The sequence below is a fragment of the Ursus americanus genome, chromosome 7 (genome assembly GCF_024610735.1).
Source record: "Ursus americanus isolate L20-20 chromosome 7, mUrsAme1.1.p, whole genome shotgun sequence".
NCBI lineage: Eukaryota > Metazoa > Chordata > Mammalia > Carnivora > Ursidae > Ursus > Ursus americanus.
Window position 1 is genome coordinate 13,909,264 of NC_142133.1, and position 21,179 is coordinate 13,930,442.

Below are 21,179 nucleotides of genomic sequence, written 5' to 3' on the forward strand. Positions count from 1 at the left end.
TGGAGGTTAAATAACATACTACTAAACAATGAATGGGTCAAACAGGAAATAAAAGAAAACAGTACATAGAAACAAATGAAAATGGAAACACAATGGTTCAAAACCTTTGGGATGCAGCAAAAGCGGTTCTAAGAGAGAAATTTATAGCAAGATAGGCCTACCTCAAGAAGTAAAGGGAAAAAAATCTCAAATAAACCACCTATCTTTACACCTAGAGGACCTAGAAAAAGAAGAACAAAATCTAAAACCAGCAGAAAGTGGGGCACCTGGGTGGCACAGCTGGTTGGGTATCGACTCTTGGGTTTCACCTGCGGTGGTGGACTCAATGTCGTGAGATTGAGCCCTGTGTTGGGCTCCGTGCTCAGCAAGGAGTCTGCTTGAGACTCTCTCCCCCAAATAAATAAATCTTAAAAACACACACACAAAATACAGCAGAAGGAAGAAACTAATAAAAGATTAGAGCATAAATAAGTGATAGAGAAACTAAAAAACAACCCCCCCAACAGAAATAGATCAATGAAATGAAAAGTTGATTAAAGTTGATAAACCTCTAGCCAGACTTATCAAGAAAAAGAGAAAGAGGGGCGCCTGGGTGGCACAGCGGTTAAGCGTCTGCCTTCGGCTCAGGGCGTGATCCCGGCGTTATGGGATCGAGCCCCACGTCAGGCTCTTCCGCTATGAGCCTGCTTCTTCCTCTCCCACTCCCCCTGCTTGTGTTCCCTCTCTCGCTGGCTGTCTCTATCTCTGTCGAATAAATAAATAAAATCTTTAAAAAAAAAAAAAAAAAAGAAAAAGAGAAAGGACACAAAATTACAAATGAGACAGAAGAAATAGTAACAAACCACAGAAATACAATTAAAAGAGAATATTATGAAAAATTATATGCCAACAAATTGGACAACCTAGAAGAAATGGACAAATTCCTAAAAACATATAACCTACCAAAACTGAAACAGGAAGAAATAAAAAATTTGAACAGACTGATAACCAGCAACGAAAGTGAATCAGGAATCAAAAAACGAACAAAAGTCTAGGACCAGAAGGCTTCATAGGTGAATTCTACCAAACATTTACAGAAGAGTTAATACCTATTCTTCTCAAACTATTCCAAAAACTAGAAGGAAGGAAACTGCCAAATTCATTCTATGAGGCCAGCATTACCATGATACCAAAACCAGAAAAGACCCCATAAAAAAGAGAACTACAGGTCAATATCTCTGATGAACACAGATGCAGAAACCCTAAACACAATACTAGCAAAACTGAATCGAACAATACATTAAAAACATCATTTACCACAACCACATGGGATTTATTCCTGGGTTGCAAGGGTGGTTCAATATTCACAAATCAATCAATGTGATATACCACATCAGGAAGAGAAAGGATAAGAACCATATGACCATTTCAGTAGATGCAGAAAAACCATATGACAAAGTACAACATCCATTCATGATTAAAAAAAAAATAAAGTAGGTTTAGAGGGAACATACCTCAATATAATTGAGGTCATTTATGAAAAACTCACAGCTAATATCATTCTTAGTGGGGAAAATCTGAGAGCCTTTCCCCTAAGGTCAGAAACAAAACAAGTATGTCCACTTTCACCACTTTTATTCAACAGAGTTCTGGAAGTCCTAGCCACAGCAATCAGACAACAAAAAGAAAAGGCATCCAAATTGGTAAGGAAGAGGTAAAATTTTCACTGTTTGCAGATGACATGATACTATAAATAGAAAAGCTGAAAGACACCACCAAAAAACTACTAGAACTGATAAATGAATGCAGTAAAGTTGCAGGATACATCAATGAATAGAAATCTGTTGCATTTCTATGCACAGTAATGAAGAAATTAAGAAAACAATCCCAATTACAACTATACCAAAAATAAGATACCTAGAAATAAACCTAACCAAAGAGGCAAAAGACCTGTATTCTGAAAACTATAAAACACCAATGAAAGAAACTGAAGACGACACAAACAAATGGAAAGACATTTCATGCTCATGGACTGGAAGAAAAAACACTGTTGGAAGTGTCTGTACTACCCAGAGCAATCCACATATTTAATGCAATCCCTATCAAAATACCAACAGCATTTTTCACAGAACCAGAACAAACAATCCTAAAATTTATATGGAACCACGAATGACCCCAAACAGCCAAAGCAATCTTGAAAAGGAACAGCAAAGCTGGAGGCATCACAATTCCGGACTTCAAATTACATCACAAAGCTGTAGTGATCAAAACAGTATGGTGTCGGCAATAAAAACCAGACATACAGATCAACAGAACAGAACAGAACCCAGAAATAAACCCATAACTATATCGTCAATTAATCTTTGACAAAGCAGGAAAGAATATCCAATGGGAAAAAGATAGTCTCTTCACTTCAACAAATGGTGCTGGGAAAACTGGACAGCCACATGCAAAAGAAGGAAATTGGACCACTTTCTTATACCACATACAAACATAAACTCAAAATGGATTAAAGACCTAAATGTGAGACCTGAAACCATAAAAATTCTAGAAGAGAGCACAGGCAGTATCGGTTGTAGCAATATTATTCTTGATATGTCCCCTGAGGCAAAGGAAACAAAAGCAAAAATAAACTATTGGAACGACATCAAAATAAAAAGCTTCTGCACAGCAAAGGAAACAACAAAACTAAAAGGCAACCTACAGAATGGAAGAAGATATTTGTAAATGACATATCCAATAAAGGGCTAATATCTAAAATATGGAAGTTATAGAACTCAACCTCCAAAAAACAATCCAATTAAAAAATGGGCAGAAGACATGAGCAGACATTTCTTAAAAAAGACATGGCCAACAGACATATGAAAGATGCTCATTTTCACTTATCAGGAAAATACAAATCAAAACTACAATGAGATATCGCCTCACGCCTGTAAGAATGGCTTGAATCAAAAACACAAGAAACAACAGGTGTTGGCAAGGATGTGGAGAAAAAGGAACCCTACCCTCTTGCACTGTTGATAGGAATGTAAACTGGTACAGCCACTGTGGAAGACAGTATGGAGGTTACTCAAAAAGTTAAAAACAGAACTACCCTACTATCTGGCAATCACACTACTGGGTATTTACCCGAAGAATACAAAAACACCAATTCAAAGGGATACATGCACTCCTATGTTTATCTCAGTATTTAGAATAGCCGAATTATGGAAACAGCCCAAGTGTCTATTGATAGATGAATGGATAAAGATGTGGTGTGTGTATATACATATATATATATATGTATACACACACAGACGCAGTAATATTATTCAGCCATAAAAAAGAATGAAATCTTGCCATTTACAATGACATGGATGGAGCTAGAGAGTATAAGTGAAATCAGAGAAAAACAAATACCATATGATTTCCCTCATATGTGGAATTTAAGAAAGAAAAGTGGCAAAGGGGGAAAAAAAAGTGAAAGACAAAGCAAAAAAGAGACTCTTAACTATAGAGTACTAGCAATTTCCAGAGGGGAGGTGGGTTGGAGTGGTGGGTGAAATAGGTGATGGGGATTAAGGAGTGCCCTCATCCTGATGAGCACCAGGTGATTAAAATAAAAACTTGAAAAAAAACCCCCCAAAACCAAACCACCATGTTTGTTATAATGGCAGTTAAAACCACAGGAACTGAGACATATCTTTAGGAATACTTAGAAAAAATGCAAAAGGTCACATTTAGTGGGAAGTCAAATTTTATTATAGTAAACTCTCATGACATTCCCAATTGTCTTGACAATTTTGCTGTAAGAAATGCATTGCTAGAAATTATACATTCTCTCTCATCCCTATTCATAGACTATAATAAGAATAGATGCTCTCCCAGTTTCCCAATTGAAGATGTAGGGTTTTGGCATCAATTAGCAAGTAAAAAGAAACTTTGAATCCAGTAGATGAACACTATAAGAAAATCACTAACTTTAAATCACCATTTTTACTTTAATGATACCTACATAGTCCTCTAAAATACAAGATGCTATATTTGATAATTTAATTTTAGGGAGTAGCTGGAAAATTTTGGTTGTTTTTGGAACCTCGGTATTTCTTACGTATACCATGATAACAACCTTGAAGCTAATTGCCTGCCCTTATCTCTGCTTGCTTCGGTGGAGCCTAAGATGGCCACCAGATAACCTCATGAAGTATAATTCGACTCCTCAACTCATTTCTCTGCCCCAAACTTCAAAGGTTTCTCTCTTCATAATTTATGCATAAGTTTCTCACTTTGAAAGTCAAAGAACGTCAAGTCATAGCTTCATCCTACATACATTTATTCTGCTTCAATAAAACAGAATTATCAGCAGTTTCCGGAACATCTTCTGAACTTCTCCAGCTTAGAGATTTGTTTGATGGACTTTCTCATCCTAGAATACCATTTACCTTCCTGTCAAAATCCTATCTATCCTCTTTGGTTTATCTCAAATTCTACCTCCCCTACACAAGCTTTCCTAGGCCCTCTCTGCTTCTCTGGGCCCCAGAGCATATTTTAAATTTTTGCTACCCGTAATATAAACCCATCATATATTTAATCTGTGTGTACAGAAGTTCAATAAACATCCAGTGAATTTACCGGAATTGCATTGTAAGGACTGTGACAGTACTGCAATTAGGGAGGTGTAAGTGGTCAACTGGCTTAACAACTTTTTCCCTATTAAGTAAAATGGAGGCCTTTTCCCTTCCCTTCAGCACCTGTTATCTGACCTACATGTTAATGCTGCTTTAACCCTGGGCAATAACGTTGGCACTCCCCAATTTTAACAGGTTCACTTGTGGAGGCAAATCATCTTTCCTGGCAGCCACAGGCAGTACCTGCAAGCAAGTCAGCTTGCCAGGCAGATGTGCCACCATCACAGCTGTGCTGCAGTGGAGACCACTGCCACTCCCTCCCCTCAAACCCCGACAGGTAAGAGAACTGGCAAAAAGAAGATGGTGCAGACATAATGGCAGAAATACAGTGAGCACAGCTACTGTCCCTACTGGGAGCCACAAGCAGTGGTTGGTTAGCCACTAGCTTGGCCTGAGCTATCAGCATACCTAAAGTTGTAGAGATGTATGATATACAGAGATATGCAGAAAGAGAAACATAATGACACTGACCTCTACTTCTTAAGTTCATGCTATAAAACAGTATTTTAAGTAAAACTTTATTAAAGGCAAGGGCCTTTAAGTAATTCTAAAATAAACCTCCTAAACATGAAAAACCCAGTATGCTACATTTCACTTACATTTCTTTTAAGAAAAAGTACATTGCTATTATTCAAAATTTGATGTTCTGTTACACTAAACTGCATGGATTTTGATTAACGGTGTTGTTTTCTGAAAATTAAACATACCTTTAGAGACCGAACTGAATCATCAGCCAGACCAATCACATTCACGTAAAGTAGATTGCTGTGCTTCAGGAACAGAACGCAGTGGTCCTTAAACATGTCCAAGTCTACAACTTTGGTATTTCTCTTCATTGTGAAAAATAAATCCCAGTTCATGATAGCAGGGGTATCAGCTGCTGTTCTCATGAGCTGTGTAGAACAAAGTCAGAAGAGATCCAGGTAACAAAACATGATGACTCTAGCATCCAGAAAACTAGACCATATTAATCTTCACTGTTTTATGAAGAGCCAAGCAACAAACTCTGCATCAGGGCTGCAATGTGACCACCACCATGTGAATGAGCCCAGGCTAGCCTGCTATGTGGTGAGATAGCATGGCCTAGCGCTTACCTTACAGTAAACCGACGAATGTTGGAATGAAGCCATTTGAGAAACCTCTGGGGATGCACTGGGAAGCCTAGCTGGGACCAGCAAACTGCCTAACAGATGAATCCAAATTGCTAACTTATAAAATCATGAGTTTATAAAAGTTTCTTCTTTCAAAACATTAAGTTTGGCTTTGATAACTGATAAGATCAGGATAAAGTATGTTTCATTACTAACCCTTTTAGGCACAATTACAATATGTAGAGGCATTATAACTAAGGGAAGAGAAATGGGATTGGTAATGATTAAGAAGGTAGCATCAATTTCTACACATTACCAAAGTCTATAAAACAGTTAACTCTTAGAGCAAGAAATGTTGTCGATGGAAGTGTGATACTTTTTTAACAGCTCAAATGGGTACAAGGACAATTCAGGATTACCTTGAATTCTGTAGGCTCGCCAACATTAGTGAGAATGTATAATTCATCATCTCTGTGTTCAACGTAGTAAAGGACTCCATGTATTCGCTTCTGGATAAGTACTGGTGGGTCCCAAGGGCTTAGGCCATCTATCAACCACACTTCAGAAGTAGTCTTGTTCATAATATTTATGGTGAGGAAACGACTGTCTTTTGTAAGATAAAGGAAAACAAAATAGCTGCACGTGCACACAGAGAGACAGAAGAAAATCCAGTAAATTTCAAAGGCATGCTACCTTGAAGACACTATCTCACTGCCTGCTGTACATTTGTTGATTTATAATGCAGACAGAAAATAAAAACTCTTTAGTGAATACTGCTTGTAAATTTTAAAAACTGGCTATTATTTTTCTCCTTTCCCCTGCAAAGGTATTCAAAATCATTTTTTCTCTAACATTTTTATTATGAACATTTTTCAAACCTAGAGAAAAGCTGAAAATGTCAGGTGAATACCCATATACCCACCACTGAGATTCAATTATTACCAGCATTTTGCCATATTTCCTTAATCACATTATCTGCACATCTATCAATCCATCTTTTTCTGGATGCATTTTAATGTAAACTATAGACATCATCTAATTCTCAATCACATTAATAGATTATAGGACTCTTTGCTGGGAAGAGGAAATTAACTTCCTAGAGGAGATATGTAATTGTAGGGAAGGAGAGAGACACAGTTTACTTTGTTCTTCCTCTGCATGCATGTTGGCTTTTTCCCCCCTCCCAGTTTTTACAACAAAACAAACAAAATAGAAATAACAAAAACAGAAATAGGAAGAAAAACCCTTGCAATCTCAACACATTAAAAAAATTAATAAAACTATTTCAAATTTTTTCTATTTTTCCTTCCCAAGTTTATCTGTATTTCATGCATTTGTTTTTAAATTAAAAAAAATTTTAACTTTTGAAGTACAGTTGATAATGTTCTGTAAGTTTAGGTATACAATATAGTGATTAGACAACTCTATACATTACTCAATGTTCATCACATGTGCTTACCATTTGTTACCATACATTATTACAATATTATTGAGTATATTCCTTATGCTGTACTTTTCATATCCATGACTTATTTTACTCATGCATGTCTTTAAAGTGATATAAAATATAGATCCAATTTTATATTCTGCATTTGTGACTTCACAGTATCAGTATCTCCCCCCAAATTAATTACGGTATTTATGATCATTATTTTTAATGGCTACCTAATATTCTATCAGGTTGCATTATCGTAATTCTTAAAACTCTAGATTTTAATGTTTCGTTGTAATAAAGAATGCAACAGAGAACATATTCATGAAGACAGTTCTTCCTCCCTGACCTTTACAGTTAATTCCCTAAGACAATTCTTAGGAATGGAAATACTAATTTAATGATATAGTATTTTTAATGACTCTTGATACATATAATCAAATAATATCCCAAGAGCCTTTTATCAATTCACCCTGACATACTGGATGGGTTTAAATGTTATGTTTACATATTTCCTTATTATAAAAGTAATCTATACTGAAAATACTGAAAAATACAGAGGAAGATGATAACCCTGGATCTCACTACAGAGATAAGCATGGCTAATATTTGGGTAAAATTCCTACTGTATTGGATATTACCAAGTTTATCAATTTCTTCTGTGATGTGTCTTTCTCCATTTTATTTATTTATTTATTTAAAAGATTTTATTTATTTAGTTGAGAGAGAGAGAGGGAGAGGTGTGCATGAGCAGGGGGAGGGGCAGAGGGAGAAGCAGACTCCCCACCGAGCAGGGAGCCAGATGCGGGGCTCGACCTGGGGCAGACACCCAACTGACTGAGCCACCCAGGTGCCCCTCTTTGTCCATTTTAAACTTGGGATGTAGTTTAAATTATTAATCTATAAACATCTCTACATAAATTAAGGATATTGTCCTTTTGCTGAAAATACTTTTCATTTTGGCATCTGGATTTTACTTGTTTATAATGGTTTCTGACTTAAAAGTTTAATATTTTAGGTAATCAAGAATACGGTCACACTCTTTGTAATTTCTTCAATTGATTTTATGCTTTGGGAATATTTCAATCAAGTTGAGTAAAGTACTTATATTGTCATCTAGGGTTTTTTGGATAGTTTTAATTTATCAATTGATTCTTTAAATCTTTTAGGAATGTATGCTGATATACAAAGTGATGAAAATTTTTTTAAAAGGGGGGAGGGGCAGAAAGAGAATCTTAAGTAGGCTCCACAACCAGCATGGAACCTGATGTGGGGCTTGATCTCACAACCCTGAGGTCATGACCTGAGCCGAAATCAAGAGTGAGACACTCAACTGACTGAGCCACCTAGGTGCCCCTGATAAAAATTATTTTTCTCCGAATAGTATATTCCACAGCATTAAAAAATAACAGCCACTCAGGAGCACCTGGACGGCTCAGGTAGTTAAGTGTCTGACTCTTCATTTCCACTCAGGTCATGACCTCAAGTTGCTGGGATCCAGCCCCACGTTGGGCTCTGCACTCAGCAGGGAGTCTGCTTTTCTCCCTCTCCTGTGACGCCTCCTCACACTTGTGCACCTGCATGTTCTCTCTCAAAAATAAATAAATCTTTAAAAAAATAATACCCGTTCATTTTTCATTAATCTGTGATGTCTCTTTCATCATTTAAGTTTCGGAGAGTTATCTATTCTGGTCTCTATTACTTGTCTGTCAATTCGTATTAACTATTGTAGATTCATGTGTTTTAATACATGGTTATAGGACAAGTCCCTTACTCTAGTTTGCTCTTTTTTTCAAGACTATCTTTGCCATTTTCAACACTTTTTATCTATTTATTTTTCTTTGATGATGACACAGGTAATCAAAAGATAAATTACTTGGTTAATTACTTGGCAGATGTGTGGTTATAAGAATGTCAAAATACAACTGGCTTTACAGGACAAGTTTTCTTAGAAGACAAGTCTTGGTAACCACAAAGTATAAGCCTACAGAAGACATACAAAAGATAGAAGAGAATCAAACCACAGCACTATGGAAAATCATAAATTCACAAAGGAAGATAGCAAGAGAGGAAGAAAGGAACATGGGAACTACAAAATAGCTAGAAAACATTAATAAGATGGCATTAGTAAGTTCCTACCTACCAGTAATTACTCTAAAAGTAAATGGATTAAATTCCCAATCAAATGGCAGAGTGGCTAAACGGACAGACAACAAGACCCAACTATATGCTACCTCTAAGACACTTCAGCTTCAAGGACACACATAGGCTCAAGATGAGGGGATGTAAGAAGAAATTTCATGCAAGTGGAAACCAACAGAGAACAGGGGTAGCTATATGAATATAAATGAAAATACATTTTAACTCAACAGCTGTAATGGGAGATAAAGAAGGCCATTATATAATGATAAAGAGGTCACTTCATCAAGAGGACATAACAGCTGTAAATATACCAACATACCTTGGATATATGGGTAGGTTAAAGAACCGTTGCTAAAAGCGAGTCAAATGAATTTTTTGGTTTCTTAGCGCCAATAAAAGTTATGCTTACACTATACTGTAAACTGTTAAGCATGCAACAGCATTATGTCTAAAAACACAATGTACATACCTTAATAAAAAATATTTATTGCTAAAAAATGCTAATTATTATCTTAACTTTCAGGGAGTGGTTATCACTGATCACAGATTGCCATAAACAAATAATAATGAAAAAGTCTGAAATACTGTTGTAACTACCAAAAAGTGACACAGACATGAAGTATGCAAGCGCTGTTGAAAAAATGGTGCCAACAGACTTGCTCAACGCAGGACTGCCACAGAAAACGCAGTTTGTGAAGCGCAATAAAACAAGGTATGCCTACATGCACTCGACATCAGAGCACCTAAATGGATTAAGCAAATACCAACAGGAAAAATAGACAATAACACAATAATAGTAGGGGACTTTAATACCCCACTTACAACAATGGAGAGATCATCCATGCAGAAAATCAGTAAGAAAATGTTGGACTTGGACTTGAACTACATATAGTTTAGACAAAGTGGATGTAACAGACATATACTGAATATTCAACAGCAGCTGAATATATTCTTCTCAAGCGCATAAGGAATATTCTCCAGGATAGATCATACGTTAGGTTACAAAACAAGTATTAGCAAATTAAAGAAGACTGAAACCATACCAAGTATCTTTTCCAACTACCTTAGTAATCAATTAAAGGAAAACTGGAAAATTCACAAATATATAGAAATTAAACAATATGCCACTAAAAATAGGTCAAAAATTGGGGCACCTGGATGGGCTCAGTTGTTAAGTGTCTGCCTTCAGCTCAGGGCGTGATCCCAGGGTCCTGGGATCGAGCCCCGCATCGGGCTCCCTGCTTTGCTGGGAGCCTGCTTCTTCCTCTCCCACTTCCCCTGCTTGTGTTCCCTCTCTCGCTGGCTGTCTCTCTCTCTCTCAAATAAATAAATAAAATCTTAAAAAAAAAAAGGTCAAAAATAAAAACAGAAATAAAAAATATCTTGACACAAATGAAAATAGAAATACAACATACCAAAACCTATGGGATATAGCAAAAGTACTTCTAAGAGGGAAGTTCACTGTGATAAACGCCTATATTAAGAAATATCTTGGGGTGCCTGGGTGGTGCAGTGGGTTAAGCCTCCGACTTTTGGTTTCAGCTCAGGTTGTGATCCCAGGATCGTGACACTAAGTCCTGCACTGGGCTCCAAGGTCAGCATGGAGTCTGCTTAAGTTCCTCTCTCCCTCTGCCCGTCTCCACCACACTCTTTGTCTCTCAAATACATAAATAAATCTTAAAAAAAAAAAAAGTATTTAAAATAGGGGCACCTGGCTGGCTTAGTTGGTAGAGTATGTGACTCTTGATCTCAGGGTAGTGAGTTCAAGCTCCACCTTGGGTGTGGAGCCTACTGAAAAAACAAAAAAACAAAAATCCTCAAATAAATGACCTAACATTATGCCTCAAGAAATCAGAAAATTAAAAAAATAAGCCCAACATTAGCAGAAAAAAGGAAACTGTAATAAAGATCAGAGCAGAAATAAAGAGACCAGAAAAACAACGAAAGATAACAAAACTAAGAGCTGCTTTTTGAAAAGATAAAACCAACAAACTGAGGACTCAAAATCAGAAAGAGGACATATTACAATTGATACTACAGAAATAAAAAGGAGTATAAGACTACCATGAACAATTATATACCAACGAGTTAAATAACCGAGAAAAAATGAATTCCTAGAAACATACAATCTACCAAGACTAAATCATGAAGAAACAGAAATTCTGAACAAACCAATAGAGTAAGGAGATTGAATTAGTAATCAAAAATTTCCCAGCAAGAGAAGCCTTGGACCAGAAGGACTCACTGGCGAAATCTACCAAACATTTAAAGAATTAGCGCCAATCCTTCTCAAACTCTTCCAAAAGAATCGAAGAGAAGAAAACACTTTCAAACTCATTTTATCAGGCCAGTGTTATGTGGTACAAAAGCCAGATAAAGACACAAAAAAACTATCCAATATCCCTGGTGACTATAGATACAATAATATTCAACAAAATGCTAGCAAACCTAATTCAATAACACACTGAAAAGATTATTCATCATGCTAAAGTAAGATTAATCCCTCAGATATAAAAATTGTTCAACATATGCAAATCAACACATAAATAGATAAAAATCACATGATCTCAATAAATACAGAAAAAGCATTGGACAAAATTCAAAATCCATTCATGATACAAATTCTCTCAACAACTGGATATGGAACGAATATTACTCAACATTATAAAGGCCATATAGGACAAGTCCAGAGCTAACATCATATTCAAGGGTGGAAAGCTGAGAAATTTTCCTCTAAGATCAGTGACAACACAAGGATGACCACTCTTACTACTTCTAATCAACACAGTACTAGAAGTATTAGCCAGAACAATCAAGCAAGAAAAAGGAATAAAAAGCATCCAAATCAGAAAGGATTTGCAGGTGATATGATTTTATAGATAGAAAACCTTAAAGATTCTGCTATTGAACTAATAAATGAATTCAGTTCAAGATGTAAAATCGACATCCAGAAATCAGTGTTTTCATACACTAACAATGAAATATCTGAAAAAGAACACACAAAAACATCCCCCACTTAAAACAGCATCAAAAACAAATATTTAGTAATAAATTTAACCAAGGAGGGAAAAGATCTATACGTTGAAAACCTCAGACTTGAATGAAAGAAAATAAAGAAGACACAAATAAGTGGAAAGATATGCCATATTCATGATTTGGAAGAATGAGTATCATTAAAATGTCCACACTACCCAAAGCCATCTATACACTGAATGCAATCCCTATCAAAATTCCAATGGCATTTTTTAGAGAAATAGAAAAAACAATCCCAAAATTTGTGTAGAACCACAAGATCTCGAATAGCCAAAGCAACCCTGAGAAAGTAAAAGGCATCACACTTTCTGATCTCAAATTATATTACAAAGCTATAATAATTAGAACAGTATTGTACTGACATAAAAATAGACACTTGGGGGTGCCTGAGTGGCTCATCGCTTGAGCATCTGACTCTTGATTTTAGCTCAGGTCATGATCTCAGGGTTGTGAGACTGAGCCCCAAGTCAGGCTCCATGCTTGGTGGGGAGTCTGCTTGAGAGTCTCTCTTTTCTCTCCCACTGCCCCACCCCACCCACTGCTCATGCTCTCTCAAATACATAAATCTTAAAAAAAAAAAAAAGACACTTGGACCACTGGAACAGAACTGAGAGTACAGAAACAAACCCTTGAATATATGCTCAACTAATATTTGATAATGGAGCCAAGAATACTCAAAAGGGAACAGAAAATCTCTTCAATAAATTGTGTTGGGAAAACTGGATAATCACATGATACTGAAATTGCCATGCTAATAAAATTGGACCCCTATCTTAATGCTACTCACAAAAATTAACTTGAAATGGATTAAAGACTTTAAACAAGACCTGAAAATATGAAACTCCTAGAGGAAAACATAGGGAAAAAGTTCCTTGACATAGACGTCTTGGCAATGGTTTTTTTAATGACACCAGAAGCACAAACAAATAGATAAATAAGTGAGACTATATCAAATTAAAAAGTTTCTACATAGCAAAAGAAACAACAAAGTGAAAAAGCAACCTATGGAGTGGGATAAAGTATTTGCAAAGCATATATATATATTTGATAAAGGGTTAACATCTGAAATATAAAAGGAATAACTCAAAAGCAAAAAAAACCCCAGTGATTTAAAAATGGGCAGAAGGCAGTGGCTAACTGAACATAATAAAAAAAATAATAAACATAACACTAAACATAAAATTTTTTTTTTAAATGGGCAGAAGAACTGAATAGACATTTTTCCAAAGACATACAAATGGCCGAACAGATACATGAAAAGATGTTCAACATCACTAATCATCAGGGAAATGCAAATCAAAATCACAGTATCACTTCATATATGTTAGAATTATCAAAAAGACAAGTGGTAAGTGGGGAACTGATGTTAGTGAGGATGTAGAGGAAAGGAAACCCTTGTGTACTGTTGGTGAGAATGTAAACTGAATTAGCTATTATGGACAATAAAAGGAAGGTTCCCCCAAAAATTAAAAAATGAGAGGTACCTGGGTGGCTCAGTTGGTTAGGCACTGAGTCTTGGTTTCGGCTCAGGTCATGATCTCGGGGTCATGGGATCGAGTCCTGTGTTGGGCTCTATGTTCAGCGGGAGTCTGCTTGACATTCTCTACCTCTCCCTCCTTCTCTGCCCCTCATCCCACTCACATGCGGATTCTCTCTTAAGTAAGTAAAATCTTAAAAAAATTAAAAAAGGAACTACCAAATGATTAAACCACCTCAATTTTTTTTTTTTTAAGATTCTATTTATTTATTTGACAGAGAGAGACAGCGAGAGAGGGAACACAAGCAAGGGGAGTGGGAGAGGGAGAAGCAGGCTTCCCACCAAGCAGGGAGCCTGATGCGGGGCTCGATCCCAGGACCCTGGGATCATGACCTGAGCTGAAGGCAGATGCTTAATGGCTAAGCCACCCAGGTGCCCCCAACAACCTCACTTTTGGGTACTATCTAAAGGAAATGGAGTCTGGGTCACAAAGAGTTATCTGCACTCCCAAGTTTACTGTAGTATTAACAATAGCCAAGATGTGGAAACAACCTAAGTGTTCATACACACATGCATGTATGCACATAGACACACTTTGGAGTATTATTCAGCCATGACAAAAGGGAAATCCTGCCATTTGCAACAACATGGATTGACCTTGAGGGCATTATGTTAATATGTCAGAAAAAGACAAATATTGGAAGACATCACTTATATATGGAATCTACAAAAGCCAAACTCACAGAAACAGAGTAGGAGAATGGTGGCCAGGAGCTGAGAGCTAGGTGAAATGGGGAGATGATGGAGAAAGGCTACATGCCTTCAGTTATTTATTTATATGAAAAGAAGGGAGGAGGGGTGGGCCAAAGGGAGAGAGGGAGAGAGAATCTTAGGCAGTCTCCATGCCTAGTGCAGAGCCCAGTGTGGAGCCCAACCGTGACCTGACCAGAAATCAAGAGTTGGACACTTACCTGACTGAGCCACCCAGGTGCCCCCATATCTTTAGTTATATAAGATGAATAAGCTCTGGAGATCAGATGTCCAGCATGGTGACTATAGAGTTAGCAATACAGTATTACATACTCAAAAGTAGACAAGACAGATGTTTAAATATTCCCTCCATACATAAAAAAAAAAGTGGTAATTTGTGAGATGACTGAGATATTAACTACCTCTCTTGTGTTATTTGTTTTATAATAGCTATAATGTATCAAATCACCACATACACCTTAAACTTGTTATGTATATTTATATCTCAATAAAGCTGAAAAAAAAAGTAAATCTTAAAAAAAAAGGCATGTGTGCATTAACAAAAAAAGTTATAGAATGATACAAAAGTATTTTCAATTCAAAAAGAGAGAGAAGGAATTTAAAGAACTAGGGCCAATCCATTTTCCCATTTCTATTGATATTTATTTTTAAACTTAAAATATATTTTGCCTCTGATTATGAAAATAATTATACTTACTGTGAAAAATAAGTTCACATCATACTATTCATTTTTTTTTACCTAGCAAAATAATATATTTTTCAATGAGTTTTAATTTACGATTTAGTAGCAACACATACTCTTTTTTTTTTTTGAGTACAGGTGATGCACAATGTTACATTAGTTTCAGGTGTACAACATAGTGATAAGTTTATAATATTATGCTATGCTTACCACAAGGCAACATGTACTTTAAATTCTGCTATATACTGCTAAGAATTCAATGGTTAAAAGGTCCTCACAGTCTTCACTGGACTAGGGTTTTAGCTTGAAAGAGAGAAACTGACCTAAGTGCACCATTTACTCAGTTAATAGGCTAGACGGACGGCAATAATACAGGCCTGGTACCCTATTTATCAGTAAAGACACAAAAGTAAAAGTGACTAAGTCTCTGCTCATAATCTAGCAGTTCTAGGTTGCCTTATGAATTTACAGATGGGATCATGCTGTGATGCACAAAATCAATTTCAATTAGCAAACACGTCTTTCTATTAATTACACTGGTTACAACTATTATGCCTGTATGGGTAGCAAACTCTAATTTTCCCATTCTGCAGTATTATACTGCAGGATATGCAAGTGATGAGTTTGACATCATTTGCAAGGATTTTTAATTTGTATAAATACATTTAAAGATAGGTATACTTGAAAGTATGAAAGAAACGTAGAAACAAAATAAATTCAGAAAGAGTTTTGGGACAGGCTGTTGATGGGTAGTAAGGAGGGCACGTATTGCATGGTGCACTGGGTGTTACACGCAACTAATGAATCAATAAAAAAAAAAGGAAAGAAAGAGTTTTGGAATCAATATCTGAGCGTCATTATCTAAATTCTGAAGCATTACCTAGGTAAAGCATTACCAAGGATATAGAAACTGAACAAGAAATGGCTTGTCCGAGATCAAACAATCTGTAGAATAAGACTAGAACTATCTGCCACATAGAGGAAATGGGGCCATTCCAGGCTAATTCCATTTCTCACACAAGAATTTAGGTTCTACTACAAAGGAAGAGCAGTATCAAGTGCTGGAAGATGCAGGTGTCTGTCTTTTTCTCATCAACTGTATGATTTCATGTAAATCTTTAACTGTCTCTAGATTTCAAAAGACTAATTTCTAAAAGAAGTTAAAGGTCTACCTCTAAAACTCCTTTTACCTTAAATTTCTAAGATGTCAAGTGTTTGGTGCAGCTTAATATATTCAAGGTTTTTAAGATTAGTGGAGAGGCATTTTTCTTGAACATGATTTTCAGAGGCATTCTGTCAAAACAGAAAGCTACCCTTGAACAACCAAATTCACTCAAACACTGGAAACAAAGCAGATGAAGAACCTGGCTCGTAAGGTTCTTTTTAGGCACATTTATGACAATACCTTTTTAAAAATCAGGTATCCAAAACTGGGTCACCAGAGGCAGGTAAATGGAAATTACATACTTTGGTGATTTTTACTTACGAGAACAGAAAACCAAACCCTGAGGATCAAAGCAAACACAGTAAGAAGCAGCTCTGTTTTAGAAGTTCTTTGATGACCTTTACTCCATTTTCTCTTTAGGTATGCTGCTCTTCCCTTTTGGTCCTTCCTTCTGGATTTGGGCATTATAAAGTGTTAAGAATTTACAAACTAGTTTGTGTTGTAGATCAGGGCTCTGAATGTCAAATGAGGCTTAACCATAACTGGTTAGTTCCTTATGGAGCAGAAAAGCATGTACAAGCCAAATAGGTTCCACTTTATCTTAGAAATTAGGATGGTACCAATATAAGGCAAACAAGTATCTTAACGGTACAGCTTACTGTGTTAATTTTGGGCTTCATTCACAAGACGGCTAATGGTTTGTGGTCATAAGTTACTGACAGAGCATAATAAATTACTAGCTTAAACTGTCATCTCCCCAAAAGGTATCCCTGATGATCGACACATAAAATAGAATCATATGAGTAAATAGTTCTAATAATTTCTCATAAAAAAAAAATCATAATCAGAGGGGGGAAAAGGTAATGACAGCATTACTAGACCAAGAATGTTAGTTCTATGGGCTGGAATAACGGAATTTCTCTAGACCTCAAATTCTCGATATAAACTGGGAGCTGTGTAAGATTTTCATTAAGATCCTTATCAGTTCTGAAATTTCATGAAATGATCGGTTAATTTTCTTGTTTTTAGTATCAACTTCACTGATATGGATGTCATTATTTTTCTTATAAAATCTGTTCAGACACTGTCCAAGCTATACTGTTAAGTGACATAAAAGGTGATAGGATCCTGGTGTTAAGGAAAAATTTGTTTCTCATAAATCATTTGGAAAAGTATATCTGCATAAGGGTCAAGGGATTTTGCCAGATAAACTTATTGTTATTTCCTCCCAAGTCTGCTAAGTGGTAATACGAGGCATGAGCCCTAGATTATAAGGAAGTAAAGAGAATTAGCTTTAGGGAGGAATTACCAAAATACTAGGGAGAACAAAATTTAAAGATCAGTGGACATCATGGCTCAAAGTAAAATAGTTTAAAAGGCAGATAATCTATATGAAATGTGTAGTGAATTTTGTGCAACTGATACCATGGTATTCTAGTTATGGCTTATAAAGGATTTAAAAATGTAGTATGACAACCCTATTAAAAATTTAATTAACAACTCTTTTCATGTGTCACAGTCCCCAGAGAATGTTAGCAACTTAGTATTTGCAGTTTAATGGTGTATTTGTGTTCACGTGGAGCCTGAACATACCTAGATTCCAATTTTAAATCCAAACAACTAATAAAAGAATGATTATGCTCATCTTATCCTATTATTACACCTGGTTCTAGCTGAAATCAATATTTTATGTCAACCAAGAACAGCACTTTAGATAACTGGAGAAAAACCCTGGAGAAAAAAATTTAATTGCATTATTCTAGTACCTTGGGTCCTTTTCTGTGTAAAAACGTTCATTACGTTTGTTATCACCAAAAGTTGCTCGATACACATCATTACAGCGAAGGTTCCTTTGGAAAGTGTAGAATAAGACATCTTCCTCTTCTTCATCCTTTACCCATTCTGAAAGAAAATAATTGAAGAATTATACATTACATATTATTTACAGTTGGAAAAAAGGGCACAGCACATTCAAATTTTAAGTGCCACAAAAAAAACAGACTTGCAAGTTCATTCCTGGAAATGTAAAATTGAACACAGGTTTGACCGGAGCTAACCAATGTTATACAGAAGTCAGAGAACTTTCTGCAGAATAAAATATTACCACATCAATTCCAAGGTTTCAAGTGGTTCTCGGTCTCAGGTTTCTAAATAAGAGCATAATGTTCAGTATCTCAGAGTCACATGCTTACGGGAGATGAGTTATGTTTACATCTACAATCTCTAACTTTGAGTCTAAAGAAACACTGGAACACATTCTCTCATGCCTATCTCTCTTCTGTTTGCCCTCAATCCACAGGATATCTCAAACTACCAAATATATTTTAATGCTGGAGTTTCCTTGATCTTACCAGAAGCTGTCAATGAAATTTTCACACAATCACATCATGACTGCCACCTGGCTGACAGTGACTGTAAGACATCACTGTATAATACACATCTTGATTTTAGAGAGGTTAAAATGCACAAAATGTATGTCTCAGGGGGTGCCTGGCTGGCTCAGTCGGTGAAGCATCCGACTCCTGATTTCGGCACAGGTCATAAGATTGAGCCCCATGTGGGGCTCCATCTTGGGCATGGAGCCTGCTTAAGATTCCCCTTCCTCTCTGCCCACCCCTCTCCCCAAAAGTAGGTCTCAGAATAAATTAGACTATAATTTCAACTTGCTGCAAAACGATTTACGGTTATTAAACAGGGAAAATTATGGCAGAAAATGAAAAGGGAGGATAAACTATGAATATATGTATCGCTCAATGATATAAGACAAAATTTAAAGCTGGTTCTCTTAGTCAAAATATCACAACTTCTATTGATGAATAAGTTAGTTCAACATGTTCCAAACTTTGTTGGTAGTGACCATGAGCAATTTGCTCTAATAGCTTGACAAAACATGAAATTTTAAAAAAACATACCTAAATTTAAAGTTGAGTAACACATTAAGATACAACTTATATGCAAAAATGTATCCGAATGGTAAATTTGCAAAGAATTACTGAGATATTGAAATACACTGTACAGCTTGGATTCTGACTGCAATACTTTAAAAAACATGAACATGAATTTGGATATACAATTAAAGGAAGGTCTCCTGAATAAAAGACACACAAGAAGCTGTGGAATCCACAGGGATAAACAGATTAAGCATTCACCTTCTCATTCACATGGACAAGTAAAAATGCTTCAAAGGTAGGGACAATTCTCTTACAGGTGCCTTTTTAACACAGAAGACTGTTTGGTGGCTTACCAAAACTGGACACATTTGGGAAAGAGGCTTCCATTACAGGCTGATCACTGAGCTTCACAACTATACAGGTAGACGCTTCAGAATCTTCAGTTCTTATCTTAGCAGCTACATATTTTTCATCAGGAGCAACTCTGATACAATCAATGAAGGGTTGTTCTAACTTAAGTTCCTCCAAATTGAATAAAACTTCGTAATTATCATTATCTGCTGCATAAAGAAAAGTATGAAAGTGTTAACTCAAAGACATACTTAAAAAAAAATCTTTAAACTGTATTTCAATGTTTTGAATTAGCATTCCCCTTCTATGAGAGGCTACATTCTGGCTTCCTTCAGCATTGATAGCAGCTTGATTTGCATAGAAACTGGTATTTCTTATTTAATATTAGCTTATGCCATTCAGTACTATTCTGTGCATCAGTCTATGTGATATTATTTGATAGATACAGTCTAGTATTTATAGACCATGGAGAAACTAGAGAGTTAACAGAATGTAAATGACACTGAATAATCTATGTAAAAGGCCCAAGCATAGTACCTGGGATATAGGAGATGCTTAAAAAATACTGGTTCCCACCTCCATTCTCCCCACCAAAGCTTCTGGGTATAGCTGTTAACTGTCTCTTGAGCAAATCCAGATATTAACTAGTCTTTTTTTTTAATGCAGAAATAATCTAAAAAAATATATACTTTCTATACCTTTGAGAAATTATAACTGAATTTCCTATGAGAAATGTGAAATATGAAAAATCAGAGTATGTTAGAAAAAAAGGAAAAACTATGATGTACCTTCTTCATCTTTGGAACGAACCAAGCAGCAGCCTTCCTGATAATAAACGAAACCACCATGCTTAACCTGACCCAAAAAAAAAAAAAAAAAAAAAAAAGGCTTATTTAATAATAATTTAAACACAGTTTAATTAACTGTTTGATGGTTTGACCATTTAATTTTTTAAAAGACTTTTAATTTATTCATTTGAGAGAGACAGTGAGAGCACGAGCCAGGGGGAAGGGTCGGAGGGAGAGGGAGAAGCAGACTCTCCACTGAGAAGGGAGTCCAACGCGGGGCTCAATTCCAGGACCCTGAGATCATGACCTGAGCTGAAGGCAGATGCTTAACTAACTGAGCCATCAAGGAGTCCCTGGTCTGACCATTTAAAATGAAGAATGAGATCTTTTATAAAAAGACCTGTCTGTGAATGAACACATACAAAATATAAAATGGATCACTTTTTACAATACAATAACTAAGATATGGTTTTCATATACATTCACAATCACTGGAGGAGTTTCTAATACATAAATGTAAAAGGCAACAAAGAGAAGGCATAACAAAAGCTGTTTTGGCTCTGATGACAGTAACAAACCACTTTAGCTATATTTTGGGAGTATCTGACATCCCTATGGTGGGATTCAGTTAACAAAAGATTGAAAGGCATCTTTAAGGTAATCTAAAATGAGGCAGATGAAGAAACAGAGGTTCAGATTAGTCTGAAAAC

General features: G+C 36.1%; 2 protein-coding genes across 6 annotated transcripts in view; one reads left to right on the plus strand and one right to left on the minus strand.

The window, feature by feature from the left end:
• SLC3A1 (solute carrier family 3 member 1) overlaps positions 1-4,976 on the plus strand; it is a 55,391-nt gene extending 50,415 nt beyond the window's left edge. Inside the window, exon 10 of the mRNA XM_087863362.1 lies at positions 4,782-4,976. Coding sequence (XP_087719488.1) covers positions 4,782-4,961 — 180 coding nt within the window. The 3' untranslated portion in view covers positions 4,962-4,976. The remainder of the gene's footprint in view (positions 1-4,781) is intronic.
• PREPL (prolyl endopeptidase like) overlaps positions 1-21,179 on the minus strand; it is a 51,562-nt gene that overhangs the window by 17,480 nt on the left and 12,903 nt on the right. For 4 of the 5 annotated variants that reach the window (XM_045771797.2, XM_045771801.2, XM_045771800.2 and 1 more), the window contains 5 exons: positions 20,470-20,536; positions 19,684-19,890; positions 18,206-18,341; positions 6,157-6,373; positions 5,354-5,539 (listed from right to left, as the gene is read on the minus strand). In XM_045771797.2, the coding sequence (XP_045627753.2) occupies positions 5,354-5,539; positions 6,157-6,373; positions 18,206-18,341; positions 19,684-19,890; positions 20,470-20,536 (813 nt within the window). The remainder of the gene's footprint in view (positions 1-5,353; positions 5,540-6,156; positions 6,374-18,205; positions 18,342-19,683; positions 19,891-20,469; positions 20,537-21,179) is intronic. The other variant, XM_045771799.2, reaches the window with a different exon arrangement.